General features: G+C 42.7%; 1 protein-coding gene across 3 annotated transcripts in view; it reads left to right on the top strand.

Annotated features, from left to right (window-relative positions):
* LOC110536806 (ras-specific guanine nucleotide-releasing factor 2) overlaps positions 1-22,532 on the top strand; it is a 54,550-nt gene that overhangs the window by 24,375 nt on the left and 7,643 nt on the right. Inside the window, exons 7-20 of one of the 3 annotated variants that reach the window (XM_036937092.1) lie at positions 154-347; positions 531-640; positions 3,371-3,489; positions 3,665-3,828; positions 3,991-4,057; positions 4,246-4,382; positions 4,563-4,645; positions 4,781-5,029; positions 5,399-5,491; positions 9,851-10,413; positions 10,574-10,801; positions 10,935-11,041; positions 18,510-18,622; positions 21,346-21,406. In XM_036937092.1, coding sequence (XP_036792987.1) covers positions 154-347; positions 531-640; positions 3,371-3,489; positions 3,665-3,828; positions 3,991-4,057; positions 4,246-4,382; positions 4,563-4,645; positions 4,781-5,029; positions 5,399-5,491; positions 9,851-10,413; positions 10,574-10,801; positions 10,935-11,041; positions 18,510-18,622; positions 21,346-21,406 — 2,288 coding nt within the window. The remainder of the gene's footprint in view (positions 1-153; positions 348-530; positions 641-3,370; positions 3,490-3,664; positions 3,829-3,990; positions 4,058-4,245; positions 4,383-4,562; positions 4,646-4,780; positions 5,030-5,398; positions 5,492-9,850; positions 10,414-10,573; positions 10,802-10,934; positions 11,042-18,509; positions 18,623-21,345; positions 21,407-22,532) is intronic. The other 2 variants (XM_036937094.1, XM_036937093.1) reach the window with 2 other exon arrangements.

Raw genomic sequence — 22,532 nt, 5'->3', positions numbered from 1 at the left:
TTCCCAGTCATGTTAAATCTATAGATTAGGGCCTAATACATTTCCTTATATGAACTGTAACTCAGTTGCATTTTTATTTTTTAATATTTTTGTTCAGTGTAATTTATTATGTGTGTATAATGTGTAGTAATGTCTCGCTTGCCCTCTCTCTAGCGGACCTGTTTGACATTCTGCTGCCCATGCTGAATATCTACCAGGAGTTTGTGAGGAACCACCAGTACAGCCTGCAGGTCCTGGCCAACTGTAAACAGAACAGAGACTTTGACAAGCTGCTGAAGCAGTATGAGACTAATACTGCCTGTGAGGAACGCATGCTGGAGACCTTCCTCACATACCCCATGTTCCAGGTAAAACACACGCGCACGCACACACACACACACACACACATCCAGACCTCATTAACCTCCGACCTTTAACCCCTCAACTTCCACATCTACCATATGACCCAGACCTCCTCTCTCCTCACATGTAGAGCTAGCTATATGTCGCCTGAATGACAGACAGTCAGACATCTTTTCGATGTGTTTTAGATTCCTCGTTACATCATCACTCTCCATGAGTTGCTGGCACACACACCTCATGAGCACGTGGAGCGCAAGAGCCTGGAGTTCGCCAAGTCCAAACTAGAGGAGCTGTCAAAGTGAGTGTGGATAATGTATCTGTTAATGTACAGTTGAAATAGGAAGTTTACCTACACTTAGGTTGGAGTCATTCAAACTAGTTTTTCAACCATTCCACAAATGTCTTGTTAACAAACTATAGTTTTGGCAAGTCGGTTAGGTCATCTACTTTGTGCATGACACAAGTCATTTTTCCAACAATTGTTTGCAGACAGAATATTTAACTTATAATTCACTGTATCACAATTGTAGTACGTCAGAAGTTTACGTACACTAAGTTGACTGTGCCTTTAAACAGGTTGGAAAATTCCAGAAAAAGATGTCATGGCTTTAGAAGCATCTGATAGGCTAATTTACATAATTTGAGTAAATTGGAGGTGTACCTGTGGATGTATTTCAAGGCCGACCTTCAAACTCAGTGCCTCTTTGCTTGACATCATGGGAAAATCCAGAGAAATCAGCCAAGACCTCAGAAAAAAAATTGTAGACCTCCCAAGTCTGGTTCATCCTTGGGAGCAATTTCCAAACACTTTTACGTTTTTGCATCTGAGCTCTTTGAGTGTGCGGCTCTCCTTTTTAAAAAATGCCTGAAGGTACCACGTTCATCTGTACAAACAATAGTGCGCAAGTATAAACACCATGGGACCACGCAGTCGTCATACCGCTCAGGAAGGAGACGCGTTCTGTCTTCTAGAGATGAGCGTACTTTGGTGCAAAAAGTACAAATCAATCCCAGAACAACAGCAAAGGACCTTGTGAAGATGCTGGAGGAAACAGGTACAAAAGTATCTATATCCACAGTAAAACAAGTCCTATATTGACATAACTTGAAAGGCCGCTCAGCAAGGAAGAAGCCACTGCTCCAAAACTGCCATAAAAAAAGACAGCCTACGGTTTGCAAATGTCGTCTGGTCTGATGAAACAAAAATAGAACTGTTTGGCCATAATGACCATCGTTATGTTGTTTGGAGGAAAAAGGGGTAGGCTTGCAAGCCGAAGAACACCATCCCAACCGTGATTCACGGGGTGGCAGCATCATGTTGTGAGGGTGCTTTGCCGCAGGAGGGACTTCACAAAATAGATGACATCATGAGGGAGGAAAATTATGTGGATATAATTGAAGCAACATCTCAATACATCAGTATTAAAACTCGGTTGCAAATGGGTCTTCCAAATGGACAATGACCCCAAGCATACTTCCAAAGTTGTGGCAAAATAGCTTAAGGACAACCAAGTCAATGTATTGGAGTGGCCATCACAAAGCCCTGACCTCAATCCTATAGAAAAGTTGTGGGCAGAACTGAAAAAGTGTGTGCGAGCAAGGAGGCCAATAAACCTGACTCAGTTACACCAGCTCTGTCAGGAGGAATGGGACAAAATTCACCCAACTTATTGTGGGAAGCTTGTGGAAGGCTACCCGAAACGTTTGACCCAACTGAAACAATTTAAAGGCAATGCTTCCAAATACTAATTGAGTGTATGTAAACTTCTGACCCACTGGGAATGTGATGAAAGAAATGAAAGCTGAAATAAATCATTCTCTCTACTGTTATTCTGACATGTCACATTCTTAAAATAAAGTGGTGATCCTAACTGACCTAAGACAGGGACTTTTTACTGGGATTAAATATCAGGAATTGTGAAAAACTGAGTTTAAATGTATTTGGCTAAGGTGTATGTAAACTTATGACTTCAACTGTAGCTGTAGATAACAGCGTGCATGTTGTATATGTAGCTAACAGTGGTTGTGGTGATAATGTAGTTAACATTGTTTGTGTTGATAATGTAGCTAACGGTGGATATGTAGATTATGTAGCTAACTGTGGTTGTGTGGGTTATGTAGCTAACAGTGTCTGTGTGGATAATGTAGCTGTAGCTAATGGTAGTCATGTTGATAATGTAGCTAACAGTGGTTGTGTCGATAGTGTAGCTAAGGGTGGTTGTGTAGATAATGTAGCTGTAGCTAACAGTGGTTGTGTAGATCATGTAGTTAACAGTAGCTGTGTGGATACTGTAGCTTTAGCTAACAGTAGTTGTGTTGATAATGTAGCTAACAGTAGTTTTGTTGATAATGTAGTTGTAGTTAACAGTGGTTGTGTAGATAATGTAGCTGTAGTTAACAGTGGTTGTGTAGGTAATGTAGCTATCTGGGGTTGTGTAGATAATGTTGCTAACAGTGGTTGTGTGGATAATGTAGCTAACAGTGGTTGTGTAGAAAATGTAGCTGTAGCTAACAGTGGTTGCATAGATAAGGTAGCTGTAGCTAACAGTGGTTGTGTAGATAATTTAGCTGTAATTAATAACAGTGGCTGTGTAGATAATGTTGATAATTTAGCTAAGGGTTGTTGTGTAGTTAATGGAGCTAATAGTTCTTGCGTAAAAAATGTAGGTGTAGTTAACAGTGGTTGTGTATATAATTTAGCTAACAGTGGTTGTGTTGATAATGTAGCTAACAGTGGTTGTGTGGATGTAGCTAAAAGTGGTTGTGTTGATAATTTTACGTGGTTGTGTAGAAAATGTAGCTGTCGCTAACAGTGGTTGCTTAGATAATATAGCTTAAGCTAACAGTGGTTGTGTAGATAATGTATTTTCAGCAAACAGTGGTTGTTTCTATAATGTAGCTAATGTCGGCTGTGCCGATATATAGCTAACGGCAGCTGTGTAGATAATGTAGCTAACGGTGGTTGTGTTCATATTGTAGGTAACAGTAGTTGTGTTGATAATGTAGCTAACTGTGGTTTTGTTGTCAGGATGATGCATGATGAGGTGAGCGATACAGAGAACATTCGTAAGAATCTGGCCATTGAGAGAATGATCGTAGAAGGTTGTGACATATTACTGGATACCAGCCAGACCTTTGTCAGACAGGGTGAGTACATACGCGTATTATCACCCACACACACACCAGGCAGAATACACAGCATTATAAGATGGTTGCCGGTAACTGTCATCAGTAGTACAGTATGTGTAACCTATGTTTTTTGTTTCCCCGCCTCCCACCAAATATACACACACACCATCCCCCCTCTCCATCTACCCATCAGGCTCACTGATCCAGCTCCCATCCAGCAATGAACGGGGCATGCTCAGTAAGGTCCGTCTGGGCTCTCTGTCACTCAAGAAGGAAGGAGAGCGACAGTGTTTCCTGTTTACAAAACACTTCCTTGTCTGCACACGCACCTCCGGGGGCAAGCTGCACCTGATCAAGGTGAGAATCAAACACAGACACACATGCATGTACTTTCGCATGGTCAAACACCTGCACACAAGGTAGTAGGAAACATTTGTATGTCAAGCAGATTTTAACTCAACTGACCTTCCCTCTATACATGATGTATGACCTCTAACCTCTGCCCTTTGATCCTAACAGCAGGGTGGGGTGTTGACCCTGATAGAATGTACACTTGTAGAGGAGCTGGACGCCAATGATGAGGACTGTAAGTGTATTTCTTAATCAATAAAACAAATCAATCACCCAATCAACAAGTCTATTAATCTTGTCTCTCTTTTTCTTTTTCTCTCTCTCTCTCTCTCTCTCTCTCTCTCTCTCTCTCTCTCTCTCTCTCTCTCTCTCTCTCTTGTTCTCTCACTCTCTCTCTTGCTCTCCCCTCTCTCCCCTCTGTAGACAATTCAGGAAGTCAGGGCTTCAACCACCTGGAGTTTAAGATCATGGTGGAACCCCCTGATGGCCCCGCCTTCTCTGTCATCCTATTGGCTCCCTCCCGCCAGGAGAAAGCTGGCTGGACCAGTGACATCAGTCAGGTAAACACACCTGGGGATGAGGTGCCCAGTCCCAAATGAACTCATACTCCAACTGCTTCTGCATGCCTCTAACCACTAATTTTGAAAGAGGTTCAGGACCATGGACAGGGACATGTGTCTCACCACTCTTTTCTCCCTCTGTCTTTCATTCTGTAACTATTTCTTTCTCTCTGTTGATAGTGCATAGATAATATCCGCTGTAATGGCCTGATGACCAGTGTGTTTGAGGAAAACTCTAAAGTCACTGTGCCGCACATGATCAAGTAAGAGCTCAAATAAAGTTTAAATCATTTTTTCCCCTTTTCTACGCCAGTGAGGGTTTATAATCCCCAGGTTATCCAATTCCCTTCGTCCTCTCTGGGAGATAATGTTGATCTTATTCATACGTGTCCCACCAGGTCGGACGCACGTCTGCACAAAGATGATGTGGACATCTGCTTCAGCAAGACGCTCAACTCCTGCAAGGTCCCCCAGATCCGCTACGCCAGCGTGGAGCGGCTGCTGGAAAGACTGACTGACCTGCGCTTCCTGTCCATCGACTTCCTCAACACCTTCCTCCACACATACAGGATCTTTACTACTGCGGCTGTGGTCATGGACAAACTGGCCGACATATACAAGAAACCCTTTACCTCTATACCGGTCAGGTAGAAAGATAGACCGTATGAACCCACACACACATACACAATATGTATCTTCTCATTCATCCATCTCTCCTTTATCCATTTTCTCTCTTCCCCCCTCAATCCTCATATATTAGACATGCATGCTGACCATCACCATCTCTGTCTCTTTCAACCTCATTTCTCTCCCTCCACCCCTGTCCTCCTCCACTCCCCTCATCTCCCCTCCTCCTCTCCTGTCCGCCATTCCTCCCCTACTCCCCCCTCCACCCCCATCCTCCACTCCTCCCCTACTCCTCCCCCTCCTCTACTCTGCTCCTCTCCTCCACTTCACTCCTCCACCTACTCTCCCATTCTTTCCTGTGCTATCCTCCTCCTCCCCTCTCCTCACAGGGTTCAGTATCACTCCTCTGATCGTCTGTCCATCACGTCTCTCTGTCCTGACTACAGTTTGAAGATCACACAGCTTGCTCTGGACCAACAAGAGTAACACTCTTTTTTTCTTTCATTCCTTTATTTCAGTCCTACAGTAGTTCATACAGTACATGCTTCATTTCACTCTTACAGTAGTTCATACAGTAGATCCTTCATTTCACTCATACAGTAGATCCTTCATTTCACTCATACAGTAGATCCTTCATTTCACTCATACAGTAGATCCTTCATTTCACTCATTCAGTAGATTCTTCATTTCACTCATACAGTACATCCATAATTTCACTCATACAGTAGATCCTTCATTTCACTCATACAGTCGATTCTTCATTTCACTCATACAGTAGTTCATACATTATATCCTTCATTTCACTCATACAGTAGTTCATACATTAGATCCTTCATTTCACTCATTCAGTAGATTCTTCATTTCACTCATACAGTAGTTCATACATTAGATCCTTCATTTCACTCATTCAGTAGATTCTTCATTTCACTCCTACAGTAGTTCATACAGTAGATCCTTCATTTCACTCATTCAGTAGATTCTTCATTTCACTCCTACAGTAGTTCATACATAGATTATTTTATTTCACTCATACAGTAGTTCATACATAGATTATTTTATTTCACTCATACAGTAGTTCATACAGTACATCCATCATTTCACTCACAGTAGTTCATACAGTATATCCTTCAATTCACTCATACAGTAGTTCATACAGTAGATCCTTCATTTCACTCATACAGTAGTTCATACAGTAGATCCTTTATTTCACTCATACAGTAGTTTATACAGTAGATCCTTTATTTCACTCATACAGTAGTTCATACAGTAGATCCTTCAATTCACTCATACAGTAGTTCATACAGTACATCCTTCATTTCACTCATACAGTAGTTCATACAGTAGATCCTTCAATTCACTCATACAGTAGTTCATACAGTACATCCTTCATTTCACTCATACAGTAGTTCATACAGTACATCCTTCATTTCACTCATACAGTAGTTCATACAGTAGATCCTTTATTTCACTCATACAGTAGTTCATACAGTAGATCCTTCAATTCACTCATACAGTAGTTCATACAGTACATCCTTCATTTCACTCATACAGTAGTTCATACAGTAGATCCTTTATTTCACTCATACAGTAGTTCATACAGTAGATCCTTCAATTCACTCATACAGTAGTTCATACAGTAGATCCTTTATTTCACTCATACAGTAGATCCTTAATTTCACTCATACAGTAGTTCATACAGTAGATCTTTCATTTCACTCATACAGTAGTTCATACAGTAGATCCTTTATTTCACTCATACAGTAGTTCATACAGTAGATCCTTCAATTCACTCATACAGTAGTTCATACAGTAGATCCTTTATTTCACTCATACAGTAGATCCTTTATTTCACTCATACAGTAGTTCATACAGTAGATCCTTCAATTCACTCATACAGTAGTTCATACAGTAGATCCTTCATTTCACTCATACAGTAGTTCATACAGTACATCCTTAATTTCACTCATACAGTAGTTCATACAGTAGATCTTTCATTTCACTCATACAGTAGTTCATACAGTAGATCCTTTATTTCACTCATACAGTAGTTCATACAGTAGATCCTTCAATTCACTCATACAGTAGTTCATACAGTAGATCCTTTATTTCACTCATACAGTAGTTTATACAGTAGATCCTTCATTTCACTCATACAGTAGTTCATACAGTACATCCTTAATTTCACTCATACAGTAGTTCATACAGTAGATCCTTCATTTCACTCATACAGTAGATCCTTAATTTCACTCATACAGTAGTTCATACTGTTCATCCTTCATTTTACTCATACAGTAGATTATTAATTTCCTTCATACAGTAAATCATACAGTAGATCCTTCATTTCACTCCTACAGTAGTTCATACAGTAGATCCTTCGTTTCACTCACACAGTAGATTCTTAATTTCACTCATACAGTAAATCATACAGTAGATCCATAATTTCACTCATACAGTAGATTCTTAATTTCACTCCTACATTAGATCCTTCATTTCACTCACACAATACATCCTTCATTTCACTCACACAATACATCCTTCATTTCACTCACACAATACATCCTTCATTTCACTCACACAATACATCCTTCATTTCACTCACACAATACATCCTTCATTTCACTCACACAATACATTCTTCATTTCACTCACACAATACATCCTTCATTTCACTCATACATTAGATTCTTCATTTCACTCTTACAGTAGATCCATCATTTCACTCCTACAGTAGATCCTTCATTTCACTCATACAGTAGATTCTTCATTTCACTCATACAATAGTTTGTGCAGTACATCCTTCATTTCACTCATACAGTAGATCCCTCTTTACACTCATACAGTAGTTCATATAGTATATCCTTAATTTCACTCATACAGTTGTTCATACAGTAGATCCTTCATTTCACTCATACAGTACAGTAGTTCATATAGTATATCCTTAATTTCACTCATACAGTAGTTCATACAGTAGATCCTTCATTTCACTCATACAGTAGATTCTTCATTTCACTCCTACAATAGTTTGTGCAGTACATCCTTCATTTCACTCATACAGTAGATCCCTCTTTACACTCATACAGTAGTTCATATAGTATATCCTTAATTTCACTCATACAGTTGTTCATACAGTAGATCCTTCATTTCACTCATACAGTACAGTAGTTCATACAGTTCATCCTTCATTTCGGTCATACAATAGATTCTTCATTTCACTCATACAGTAGATTCTTAATTTCACTCATACAGTAGATTATTAATTTCACTCCTACAATAGTTTGTGCAGTACATCCTTCATTTCACTCATACAGTAGTTCATACAGTAGATCCTTAATTTCACTCATACAGTAGTTCATACAGTAGATCCTTAATTTCACTCATACAGTAGTTCATACAGTAGGTCCTTAATTTCACTCACACAGTAGTTCATACAGTAGGTCCTTCATTTCACTCATACAGTAGTTCATACAGTAGGTCCTTCATTTCACTCATACAGTGGCTCATACAGTACATCCTTTAAAACAAAAATATTGTAACATGAATTGTAACATTCTGTTATAAATAGCACATGTTCAACTTAATGAAAAACAACTTTTCCCATCTCAAATTACTATAGTAAGTGTCTTTACAAGGTTGACGATTTTGTGATGGGCGGAGGTTGAACCCAGGTGCAGAGAATGGACCAGATGAGGAATCAACAATTTGAGATAACCGTAAATATAAGGATAACAGTGATACTGGGAAAAACAACCAACACTGGACAACTCACTCTGGGGACGAACACCTAGGGAACAGAAATCAAGCTACTGCAAAGCGATACAGAAAACACACCTCTCTTAGAGGAAAATTATAATTAGTAATAGGACACACCTGAGTGTCATTTAATGTCTCCTGGGCGGTCTCTGCCACCCTCTTGTGACAGTTGGAATCATGACAGATTTCATCTTAAATCAGCCATAAATCAGCCTTGTGACGGGGGAAGAAAGCTTGCTTTGTGCAACAAGGACGAGCAATTGAATGCAAGCTTCACACAAACATTTTTTATTGTTTAAACATTTCTAGCCTATCTATGGGTAACAGGGTTGACTTGTAATGCTCGACCCGCTTAGTTTTCCACCCCAAAACACTAGAAAATGGCCAAAAAGAGAATCAGTTCACATGCTTTGACAATATGATCTGACTATTAGATGTTCAATGTTTCTTTAAAAAACATTAACACTTGACAGGTATTTTTTTTACCTTACATTTAATCACTAATCACATTAAATACATAATACATCTTCAGAAATGAGTTAGTACTTCAGAAATGACTTAATACTTCAGAAATGACTTAATACTTCAGAAATGACTTAATACTTCAGAAATGACTTAATACTTCAGAAATGACTTTCTTAAAGCAACAAAATAATGAGGGCTTTACAATGATGGTGAAAACTTGGATAAATGTTGGGGTTAAGTGGGTTCAAATCGTCCTAGAAGTCAGAGGGTGCACAGAGGGAGATGTCATGATGCTGAGCTTTGGCACTTTAGCAACTTTATATTCATATAAAAACTTTTGGAATTTTGGAAAACATGGAAAACTTGAATTTTCCATGTGGTATATAGGTCACTTAATTTAATATAACAAGCTTTTAAAATTCAATATTTGTGCACAATTTCTTCCTAAAATATCAAAAAGGCACTCATTTCGTGGAATGACCCAGTTGCAGCGGTTTGTCACATGACGTCTTTCTCAGTAGAAATAAGTGTGTCCATTTTTTCCTTTCTCCTCATCTTCTTCTACCTTTGGTCTCTCCTCTCCTCTTCTTATCCCACGCCTCTCTTCTCTCCTCTCGTCCTCTCAGGTCTCTGGAGTTGTTCTTTGCTACCAACCAGGGGACGTGGGGCGGCGAGCACTTCAACAACAAATCTCCCCGTCTCTGTCGCAAGTTCTCCTCTCCTCCTCTCACCACCCCCTCTCTCACCTCCTCCCCTGGCCACTCCCGCAAACTCTCCCTCTCCTCCCCCTTCCACTCCCACAAACTTTCCCTCTCCTCCCCCTTCTCCTCCAAGGCAGGAGTCCTAGAACTCTCCACCCCTTCCTCCTCTGCTGCTAACTTCCCCACCTCCTCCCACCCTCCCTCCTTCTCCTCCCCGTCTCCCACCTCCACCCTGGCTCCTTCAGGGTTCTCGTCCCCCCCTCCCACCTCCAACCGGGCTCCGTCAGGGTTCTCGTCCCCCCCTCCCACCTGCACGCGGGCTCCCAGCCTGCCAACAATCCCGGGGCTCTCCAACTCCCCTCACACCACCTCTCTGGACCATCCTCCCAGTTCTCCGGAACCTGCCCCCCCAACACTGGAAGACGGAGGAGGAGACATGCCACGCATCGACGCCTGCTGTGGGAAACTCAGACGCAGCATCCGCAGGGGTAGGCTGGCACACACACACATGCAAGAACACACACACACAAACATACACACACACATGCAGGAGCACACACACATGAAAATACACACACATGTAGGAACTCACGAACACACACACAAATAACGCACACTTACTGAGTGCCTGTGTATTTTAATTAACAGCTGTTCTGGAGACCGTTTCTCTGGAGAAGTTCCTCCCAGAGTCTAACCCTCAAGTCAGCGAGGACCGAGTCCCCCTGACGGAGTCCCCCTGTCGCTCCCCCTCTACACACCGACACACGCGATACAGACAGTCTGGAGGCTCCACGGGGGAGAACAATCGTGGTACGATGTCACCAGCCTCAGCCTATGCTATTGCAACAGCAGCCGCCGGACACAGCAGTTCCCAGGGTAAAAGACAAGATCAACACCTGGTAAATACCTGCGTCGTAAATGTCCTTCTTTGACTCTCGCTTTCTCCTTATCTCTCTCTCTCTCCCTCTCTCTCTCTCTCTCTCTCTCTCTCTCTCTCTCTCTCTCTCAGGTTTCAATAATAGCGAGAGGACCTGTGACAAGGAGTTTATCATCCGTAGAGCTGCTACCAACAGAGTCCTCAATGTACTGCGTCACTGGGTCTCCAAGCACTCACAGGTCTGAACCACACTCAGACACACACACACACACACACACACACACACACAGAGAGTGTGTACTACTTCCGGCGCCGACAGAGATGGCCGCCTCGCTTCGCGTTCCTAGGAAACTATGCAGTTTTTTGTTTTTTTACGTGTTATTTCTTACATTGGTACCCCAGGTCATCTTAGGTTTCATTACATACAGTCGAGAAGAACTACTGAATATAAGAGCAGCGTCAACTCACCATCAGTACGACGAAGAATATGACTTTCCCGGAGCGGATCCTGTGTTCTGCCTTCGACCCAGGACAACGGAATGGATCCCAGCCTGCGACCCAAAACAACGACGTCGTAAAAGAGGCAAACGAAGCGGTCTTCTGGTCAGGCTCCGGAGACGGGCACATCGCGCGCCACTCCCTAGCATACTACTCGCCAATGTCCAGTCTTTTGACAACAAGGTTGATGAAATCTGAGCAAGGGTAGCATTCCAGAGGGACATCAGAGACTGTAACGTTCTTTGCTTCACGGAAACATGGCTCACTGGAGAGACGCTATCGGACTCGGTGCAGCCAGCTGGTTTCTCCACGCATCACGCCGACAGAAACAAACATCTTTCTGGTAAGAAGCGGGGCGGGGGCGTATGCTTTATGGTTAAAAAACAACATACAGGAACTCAAGTCCTTTTGTTCACCTGATTTAGAATTCCTCACAATCAAATGTCGACCGCATTATCTATCAAGGGAATTCTCTTTGATTATAATCACAGCCGTATATATTCCCCCCCAAGCAGACACATCGATGGCTCTGAACGAACTTTATTTGACTCTTTGCAAGCTGGAATCCACATATCCTGAGGCTGCATTCATTGTAGCTGGGAATTTTAACAAGGCTAATCTGAAACAAGACTCCCTAAATTGTATCAGCATATCGATTGCGCAACCAGGGCTGGTAAAACCTTGGATCATTGCTATTCTAACTTCCGCAATGCATATAAGGCCCTCCCCCGCCCTCCTTTCGGAAAAGCTGACCACGACTCCATTTTGTTGCTCCCTGCCTACAGACAGAAGCTAAAACAAGAAGCTCCCACGCTGAGGTCTGTTCAACGCTGGTCCGACCACTCTGATTCCACGCTCCAAGACTGCTTCCATCACGTGGACTGGGATATGTTTCGTATTGCGTCAAACAACAACATTGACAAATACGCTGATTCGGTGAGCGAGTTCATTAGAACGGGCGTTGAAGATGTCGTTCCCATAGCAACGATTAAAACATTCCCAAACCAGAAACCGTGGATTGATGGCAGCATTCGCGTGAAACTGAAAGTGCGAACCACTGCTTTTAATCAGGGCAAGGTGACCGGAAACATGACCGAATACAAACAGTGTAGCTATTCCCTCCGCAAGGCAATCAAGCAAGCTAAGCGTCAGTATAGAGACAAAGTAGAATCGCAATTCAACAGCTCAGACACAAGAGGCATGTGGCAGGGTCTACAGTCAATCACGGATTACAAAAAGAAAACCAGCCCAGTCACGGACCAGGATGCCTTGCTCCCAGGCAGACAAAATAACTTTTTTGCCCGCTTTGAGGACAATACAGTGCCACTGACACGGCCCGCAACCAAAACATGCAGACTCTCCTTCACTGCAGCCGAGGTGAGTAAAACATTTAAACCTGTTAACCCTCGCAAGGCTGCAGGCCCAGACGGCATCCCCAGCCGCCCCCTTTAGAGCATGCGCAGACCAGCTGGCTGGTGTGTTTACGGACATATTCAATCAATCCCTATCCCAGTCTGCTGTTCCCACATGCTTCAAGAGGGCCACCATTGTTCCTGTTCCCAAGAAAGCTAAGGTAACTGAGCTAAACGACTACCGCCCCGTAGCACTCACGTCCGTCATCATGAAGTGCTTTGAGAGACTAGTCAAGGACCATATCACCTCCACCCTACCTGACACCCTAGACCCACTCCAAGTTGCTTACCGCCCAAATAGGTCCACAGACGATGCAATCTCAACCACACTGCACACTGCCCTAACCCATCTGGACAAGAGGAATACCTATGTGAGAATGCTGTTCATCGACTACAGCTCAGCATTTAACACCATAGTACCCTCCAAACTCGTCATCAAGCTCGAGACCTTGGGTCTCGACCCCGCCCTGTGCAACTGGGTACTGGACTTCCTGACGGGCCGCCCCCAGGTGGTGAGGGTAGGTAACAACATCTCCACCCCGCTGATCCTCAACACTGGTGCCCTACAAGGGTGCGTTCTGAGCCCTCTCCTCTACTCCCTGCTCACCCATGACTGCATCGCCAAGCACGCCTCCAACTCAATCATCAAGTTTGCGGACGACACAACAGTGGTGGGCTTGATTACCAACAACGACGAGACGGCCTACAGGGAGGAGGTGAGGGCCCTCGGAGTGTGGTGTCAGGAAAATAACCTCACACTCAACAAAACTAAGGAGATGATTGTGGACTTCAGGAAACAGCAGAGGGAACACCCCCCTATCCACATCGATAGAACAGTAGTGGAGAGGGTAGTAAGTTTTAAGTTCCTCGGCGTACACATCAGACAAACTGAATTGGTCCACCCACACAGACAGCATCGTGAAGAAGGCGCAGCAGCGCCTCTTCAACCTCAGGAGGCTGAAGAAATTTGGCTTGTCACCAAAAGCACTCACAAACTTCTACAGATGCACAATCGAGAGCATCTGGTCGGGCTGTATCACCGCCTGGTACATCGAGTGGTGTAGGTGTCCAGAGGGTAGTGAGGTCTGCACAACGCATCACCGGGGGCAAACTACCTGCCCTCCAGGACACCTACACCACCCGATGTCACAGGAAGGCCATAAAGATCAGGACAACAACCACCCGAGCCACTGCCTGTTCACCCCGCTATCATCCAGAAGGCGAGGTCAGTACAGGTGTATCAAAGCTGGGACCGAGAGACTGAAAAACAGCTTCTATCTCAAGGCCATCAGACTGTTAAACAGCCACCACTAACATTGAGTGGCTGCTGCCAACACACTGACTCAACTCCAGCCACTTTAATAATGGGAATTGATGGGAATTGATGTAAAATATATCACTAGCCACTTTAAACAATGCTACTTAATATAAGGTTTACATACCCTACATTATTTATCTCATATGTATACGTATATACTGTACTCTATATCATCTACTGCATCTTTATGTAATACATGTATCACTAGCCACTTTAAACTATGCCACTTTGTTTACATACTCATCTCATATACATACTGTACTCGATACCATCTACTGCATTTTGCCTATGCCGTTCTGTACCATCACTCATTCATATATCTTTTTGTACATATTCTTTATCCCTTTACACTTGTGTGTATAAGGTAGTAGTTTTGGAATTGTTAGCTAGATTACTCGTTGGTTATTACTGCATTGTCGGAACTAGAAGCACAAGCATTTCGCTACACTCGCATTAACATCTGCTAACCATGTGTATGTGACAAATAAAATTTGATTTGATTTGACACACACACTGCCTACCCTCTGCCAGACCTGCTCTGTACTCGTGATGCCCAGAGAAATGTCACTCTGCTCCCCAGGGGCCCTCCGGTGTTCTGGCGACTGTAGTAGACATGACTGGACTGTAGTAGACATGACTGTAGTAGACATGACTGGACTGTAGTAGACATGACTGGACTGTAGTAGACATGACTGGACTGTAGTAGACATGACTGGACTGTAGTAGACATGACTGTAGTTGACATGACTGGACTGTAGTAGACATGACTGTAGTAGACATGACTGGATTGTAGTAGACATGACTGTAGTAGACATGACTGTAGTAGACATGACTGGACTGTAGTAGACATGACTGGACTGTAGTAGACATGACTGGATTGTAGTAGACATGACTGGATTGTAGTAGACATGACTGTAGTTGACATGACTGGACTGTAGTAAACATGACTGTAGTAGACATGACTGGATTGTAGTAGACATGACTGGATTGTAGTAGACATGACTGGATTGTAGTAGACATGACTGTAGTAGACATGACTGGATTGTAGTAGACATGACTGGACTGTAGTAGACATGACTGGATTGTAGTAGACATGACTGGATTGTAGTAGACATGACTGGATTGTAGTAGAAATGACTGTAGTTGACATGACTGGACTGTAGTAGACATGACTGTAGTAGACATGACTGGACTGTAGTAGACATGACTGTAGTAGACATGACTGGATTGTAGTAGACATGACTGTAGTTGACATGACTGGACTCTAGTAGACATGACTGGACTGTAGTAGACATGACTGTAGTAGACATGACTGTAGTAGACATGACTGGACTGTAGTAGACATGACTGGATTGTAGTAGACATGACTGTAGTAGACATGACTGTAGTAGACATGACTGGACTGTAGTAGACATGACTGTAGTAGACATGACTGGATTGTAGTAGACATGACTGGACTATAGTAGACATGACTGCAGTAGACATGACATGACTGTAGTAGACATGACTGGACTGTAGTAGACATGACTGTAGTAGACATGACTGGATTGTAGTAGACATGACATGACTGTAGTAGACATGACTGGACTGTAGTAGACATGACATGACTGTAGTAGACATGACTGGACTGTAGTAGACATGACATGACTGTAGTAGACATGACTGGACTGTAGTAGACATGACTGGACTGTAGTAGACATGACTGGACTGTAATAGACATGACTGTAGTAGACATGACTGTAGTAGACATGACTGGACTGTAGTAGACATGACTGGACTGTAATAGACATGACTGTAGTAGACATGACTGGACTGTAGTAGACATGACTGTAGTAGACATGACTGGACTGTAGTAGACATGACTGGACTGTAGTAGACATGACTGTAGTAGACATGACTGGACTGTAGTAGACATGACTGTAGTAGACATGACTGGACTGTAGTAGACATGACTGGACTGTAGTAGACATGACTGTAATAGACATGACTGTAGTAGACATGACTGGACTGTAGTAGACATGACTGTAGTAGACATGACTGGATTGTAGTAGACATGACTGTAGTAGACATGACTGGACTGTAGTAGACATGACTGGATTGTAGTAGACATGACTGGATTGTAGTAGACATGACTGTAGTAGACATGACTGGACTGTAGTAGACATGACTGTAGTAGACATGACTGGACTGTAGTATACATGACTGTAGTAGACATGACTGTAGTAGACATGACTGGATTGTAGTAGACATGACTGTAGTAGACATGACTGTAGTAGACATGACATGACTGTAGTAGACATGACATGACTGTAGTAGACATGACTGGACTGTAGTTGACATGACTGGATTGTAGTAGACATGACTGTAGTAGACATGACTGTATTGTAGTAGACATGCCTGGTCTGTAGTAGACATGACTGGATTGTAGTAGACATGACTGTAGTAGACATGACTGGACTGTAGTTGACATGACTGTAGTAGACATGACTGGATTGTAGTAGACATGACTGTAGTAGACATGACTGTAGTTGACATGACTGGATTGTAGTAGACATGACTGTAGTAGACATGACTGGACTGTAGTAGACATGACTGGACTGTAGTAGACATGACTGGATTATAGTAGACATGACTGTAGTAGACATGACTGGATTGTAGTAGACATGACTGTAGTAGACATGACTGGATTGTAGTAGACATGACTGTAGTAGACATGACTGTAGTAGACATGACTGGATTGTAGTAGACATGACTGTAGTAGACATGACTGTAGTAGACATGACTGGACTGTAGTAGACATGACTGGACTGTAGTAGACATGACTGGATTATAGTAGACATGACTGTAGTAGACATGACTGGATTGTAGTAGACATGACTGTAGTAGACATGACTGGATTGTAGTAGACATGACTGTAGTAGACATGACTGTAGTTGACATGACTGGACTGTAGTAGACATGACTGGACTGTAGTAGACATGACTGGATTGTAGTAGACATGACTGGACTGTAGTAGACATGACTGGACTGTAGTAGACATGACTGGACTGTAGTAGACATGACTGTAGTAGACATGACTGGATTGTAGTAGACATGACTGGATTGTAGTAGACATGACTGTAGGCTATTGCAGAAGCTGGGGGCATAGTAACTAAAGGCTGCCTCTCCATGCCTCTTGGTCTAGGCTTTGGGATAGTTAAAAGGCCAGTGCCAGAGGACATGAGGAACCTACTGGGTACATAACTTAAAAGCATGTCTGACATTTATTCGGGTGTACAATCGTAGATTGATTTAAAAACCAATAAAATAATCTTAAAATTAATTCTAAAACTCACAGGCAGAAAATGCAGAGACCTTAAAACAGGTGTAATGTGTGTAATCTTTTTCAGTACCCGTGCTGCAGCATTCTCTATGTTTCACAGTTTACCAATGGCTTTCTTGGGTTGACCAGACAGGAGAGCATTACTTTAGTCAAATCTGCTTGTAATAAAAGCATGGATGAGTCTCTCTGTATCATCCTGAGAGAAATGGCCTCACCTTGGCAATGTTCCTCAGGTGGTAAAAAGCTATTTTGGTCACATTCCTAATGTGTGATTCAAAATGGAGTTCAGAATCTAAAATAGCACCTAGGTTTTTTACCTGGTGTTTTATCTTTATTGCCCGTGAATGAAAATGTGCGGCCAGATTCTATCTCTGTGCTTTGGCTCCAACAATAAGCACCTTGGTCATGTCTTGATTCAGCTGGAGGAAGTTGTGAGACATCCAAGTATTTAAATCACTAATACAGTCTAATAATTTATCCGTGGAGCTAAAAATCCTCTGGTGACAGAAATGTAAAGTTGTCTATCGTTTGCATAACAGTGAAATCAATGCTGTGCTTTCTGATAACACTGCCAAGGGGTAACATATATAAACTGAACTGTACCGGACCCAAATCAAACCTTGTGGAACGCCACTTGTGATAAATATTTTCTCTGAGTTATGCACACCAAGGGTGACAAAAAAATCTTGACTGGTTTAATAGGTTCTAAACCAATTTAGAACTGGACCGAAGAGGCCAACCCACCTCTTCAGTCTGTCCAGAAGGACATCATGGTCAATGATAATGGACCTACATTCATACAGTTTCTTGACTGGGTCCAGCTCGCTAATTATCACCTAAATGAAAGCTAGAAATTCAGGGAGCATCAAACATTCCAAAAACAATAGATAGAGGGCAATTGTTTTGCAAACTTTGACACAGAGGAAATATAACACATTTTCAGTTCAGCCCTCCGGACCTTGTTGACCGAATGCGGCCCCGGGTCAAAACGAGTTTGACACCGCTGGTTTAAAGCATCCTCTGTAGATGTATTGCACTGGAAATTATTGAGGAAATTATCTAAAAAATGTGTGTGTGTGTGTGTGTGTGTGTGTGTGTGTGTGTGTGTGTGTGTGTGTGTGTGTGTGCGCCTGTGTGTGCGCCTGTGTGTGCGTCAGGACTTTGAGATGAACAGTGAGCTAAAGATGGGTGTAATGACTCTACTGGAGGAGGTGCTACGAGACCCTGACCTGCTGCCTCAGGAGAGGAAAGCCACTGGCAACATAGTAAGGTACACACATATACACAGACACACACACCACACACACACACATGCACACACCAGTGGAGGCTCCTCAGAGGAGTAAGGGGAGGACCATCATCTTCACTGAATTTCATAAAAATACAAATGTTAAAACATTTTAAAAGTTATCATTTTTAGATAAAACTATACTAAATATGTTCACATATTACCAAATAATTTATTAAAACACAATGTTTTGCAATGAAGGTCTACAGTAGCCTCAACATCACTCTGTAGGGTAGCACCATGGTGTAGCCGGAGGACAGCTAGCTTCCGTCCTCCTCTTGGTACATTGACTTCAATATCAAATCAAATCAAATGTATTTATATAGCCCTTCGTACATCAGCTGATATCTCAAAGTGCTGTACAGAAACCCAGCCTAAAACCCCAAACAGCAAGCAATGCAGGTGTAGAAGCACGGTGGCTAGGAAAAACTCCCTAGAAAGGCCAAAACCTAGGAAGAAACCTAGAGAGGAACCAGGCTATGTGGGGTGGCCAGTCCTCTTCTGGCTGTGCCGGGTGGAGATTATAACAGAACATGGCCAAGATGTTCAAATGTTCATAAATGACCAGCATGGTCGAATAATATTAAGGCAAAACAGTTGAAACTGGAGCAGCAGCACAGTCAGGTGGACTGGGGACAGCAAGGAGTCATCATGTCAGGTATTCCTGGGGCATGGTCCTAGGGCTCAGGTCCTCCGAGAGAGAGAAAGAAAGAGAGAATTAGAGAGAGCATATGTGGGATGGCCAGTTCTCTTCTGGCTGTGCCGGGTGGAGATTATAACAGAACATGGCCAAGATGTTCAAATGTTCATAAATGACCAGCATGGTCGAATAATAATAAGGTAGAACAGTTGAAACTGGAGCAGCAGCACGGCCAGGTGGACTGGGGACAGCAAGGAGTCATCATGTCAGTACAATACAAAACCTCGGAGGCTATTGGTTCTCACCCCCTTCCATAGACTTACAAGGTATGACAACTTCTGGAGGATGTCCTCTGACCTATCAGAGCTCTTGTAGCATGAACTGACATATTGTTCACCCAATCAAAGGATCAGAGAATGAATCTAGTACTGAAAGCATAAACTGCAGCTAGTGAGCACTGCAGTGCATACATTGTGGTGAGTAGTTGACTCAAAGAGAGAGAAAGACAATAGTTTAACAGTTTTCAACAAATTAATTTCTTAAAAAATGAAGGAGAAGCAAGAGAGAGAGAGAGATTTTTTCACATTGTTTCACTTACTTAGCTAGCAAATGCAGCTGGCTAGTTTAGCCTACTCAAACACCCGGCTCAAACAGAGGGATACTATGTTAGCTAGCTGACTATGACTATCCAACACAATACTGGAACTCTTCCAAGTCAAGGTAAGCTTTTGGTTTTATTCATTTATTGCCGCCTGGGCCCTCCGGTGTAGCTGCTTAACTGCTTACTGACTATACACTGTAATGTTACTGCATGGTTGTAGTGGGTTCACTAACGCATTAGTTCTATTAGCTATGTTGACTAGGACGTTACTTTAGCTAATATGGGACAAACGATGTATGCTGTGTGTAGTGGTTATGACATGGTTTTTCGCCTGGTCACAGACAGCTGATGTGTCGTGCATTGAAGTCCACAAACGAAGGGAAAAGGTGAGAGGAGGAGAGCGCATAGAGGCAAGAAGGAATACAATGTGGCTGCTTTGAAAGTGAACTGTGTTTACACGTAATCAGGGGTGTATTCATTCCGCCAATTCTGTTGAGAAAAAAATCTTCAACGGAAGCAAGCGAAACGGGGATGAAAATACCTGAATTTGTCCAGTAGAAACTCTTGTTTGCAATTGTTGGACTAACGATTACACCCTAGATAAGCTAAATGCAGGCAAGAGTGTGCAAGGCGGTATTGAATGTGTCACTGTCTGGTCACCTCAAATGTTTCTCTCGACCTGTATGCACCTATGTTGTAAACTTTCATTCATAGGCTAGGTTGTAGCAACCTCATGATGGGAATAGGAAAACATTTGAGTATCATGTAGTAGCCTAAACCTATCAATGTTACGTTGAACTGGGTGAATGGAATATGAATGACAGTCCAATATATGAATGACAGTCCAATACAATCCAATATGCTATATTGGAAATAAGGCCATGCTCATGAAAAAAAATAATCATCCTCCCTCATCTTAAACAGCACTGACCGCAACTGGCACACACACAACACATGCACATGCTAAAGAATTTGTTCCCAACCAGGGGTACTAGGACCCCTGGGGGTACTTGGCCTATCCACATGGAGTACTTGAGAAGACCATAGTACTTCACAAGACCATAGGCAGACTGGTCAAATCCACATGAATGGGTACTTCCAGGGTACTCCAGGCAGAGCAAAATGTAGTTGGTGGTTCAGTAACCGAAAAAGGATGGGAACAACTGTGCTAAAGTACATACACACACACACACACACACACATGCTAACACACACACAAATACACACATTTGTTTTACTATCCTTGTGGGGACCAAACAATTGATTCCCATTCAAAATCCTATTTTTCCTTACACCTAAACCTAACCCTAACTCCTAACCATAACTCTTAACCCTAATTGTAACCCTAAGCCTAAAATAGCCTTTTTCTTTGTGGAGACTGGCAAAATGGTCCCCATAAGGATAGCAAAACCATACCCCCCCTCCACTATTATATTTATTAATGAGACTCTGCTTGTCCCTCAGTGCCCTTTCTCATGATGATCAAGATGATGCTCAACTTAAGATAGAAGACATCCTACAGATGGTAAGTATGGTTCAATCACACACATAAATACTATCTAGATTAGATGCTAAGCCATTTCATTTACAGGGATGTAGTGGTAAAACTACGTTGAGTCAGTAAATAAATGGTGATCTAATTTGGAATGCTGACTTTGGAGCAGAGAAGTCCACTGCTCCACTTCATCCTGGTAAGACGTGGTCTAGGGACGTTGTCTCGATATATTCTGTGTGAAAAGGTTGTCTCCGTAAGGAATCGAAAAAAAAATCAGTTGTATTGGTGTGTATTGTGGTGGAGCCTGTCCCCTGAAGACCCAACTAGTACATTATTTCAAATACTTTAGAATGCATTTAGAACTATTTGAGGTGAGCTTTATTTACACTGAACAAAATATAAATGCAACATGTAAAGTGAAATAAAAGATCGCACGGACAAAAAAGCTTATTTCGCTCAAATTATGTGTACAAATTTGCTTACGTCCCTATTAGTGAGCATTTCTCCTTTTCCAAGATAATCCATTCACCTGACAGGTGTTGCATATCAAGAAGCTGATTAAACAGCATTATCATTACACAGGTGCAGCTTGTGCTGGGGACAGTAAAAGGCCACTCTGAAATGTGCAGTTATGTTTCACTATATTGGATCACTCCAATATATTGGCATCACTCCGCGGCGGAGGGATACATCCGAGGTGAGGTTTTACAGATTTTCTCCCGTTTACACCTGTGCCCCTCCTGGGGTCCACCCCTATATATAGGCCCCATGGCCGCGACACACGTTCTATTTCATTTTCTCGGGAGACGTCCGTGTGGTTTGAGGTACAGACTTTCTGAAGTTCGCTTGGTATGTCACTGGTAAGTGTAATATCTTGCGTGGAAGTTTACTCACTGGCTGTTTGCAGCCTGGAACAGCTGGCCACATGGCCAGCCCCTCCTCTTGAGTGATCTGTATCTTCCGCCCGTCGTTTGTCGTACTTGTGTTTCGTTAGCGTTACACTATGACTCTGTGTGCATCCATTAGTATAGAGGTTCTTGCTGCCACAAACTGTAATTTACCTTACACAACTTGCCCACTAGCGTGTTCTATGTGTGTGTTGTGAATTGCTTTAACATGCTGCTTGGTTCTCTGATAATTACCCTGCAGGGGTTTT

The sequence above is a fragment of the Oncorhynchus mykiss genome, chromosome 12, assembly GCF_013265735.2.
Source record: "Oncorhynchus mykiss isolate Arlee chromosome 12, USDA_OmykA_1.1, whole genome shotgun sequence".
Taxonomy (NCBI): Eukaryota; Metazoa; Chordata; class Actinopteri; order Salmoniformes; family Salmonidae; genus Oncorhynchus; species Oncorhynchus mykiss.
This window is presented reverse-complemented; position numbering and strand designations above follow the sequence as displayed.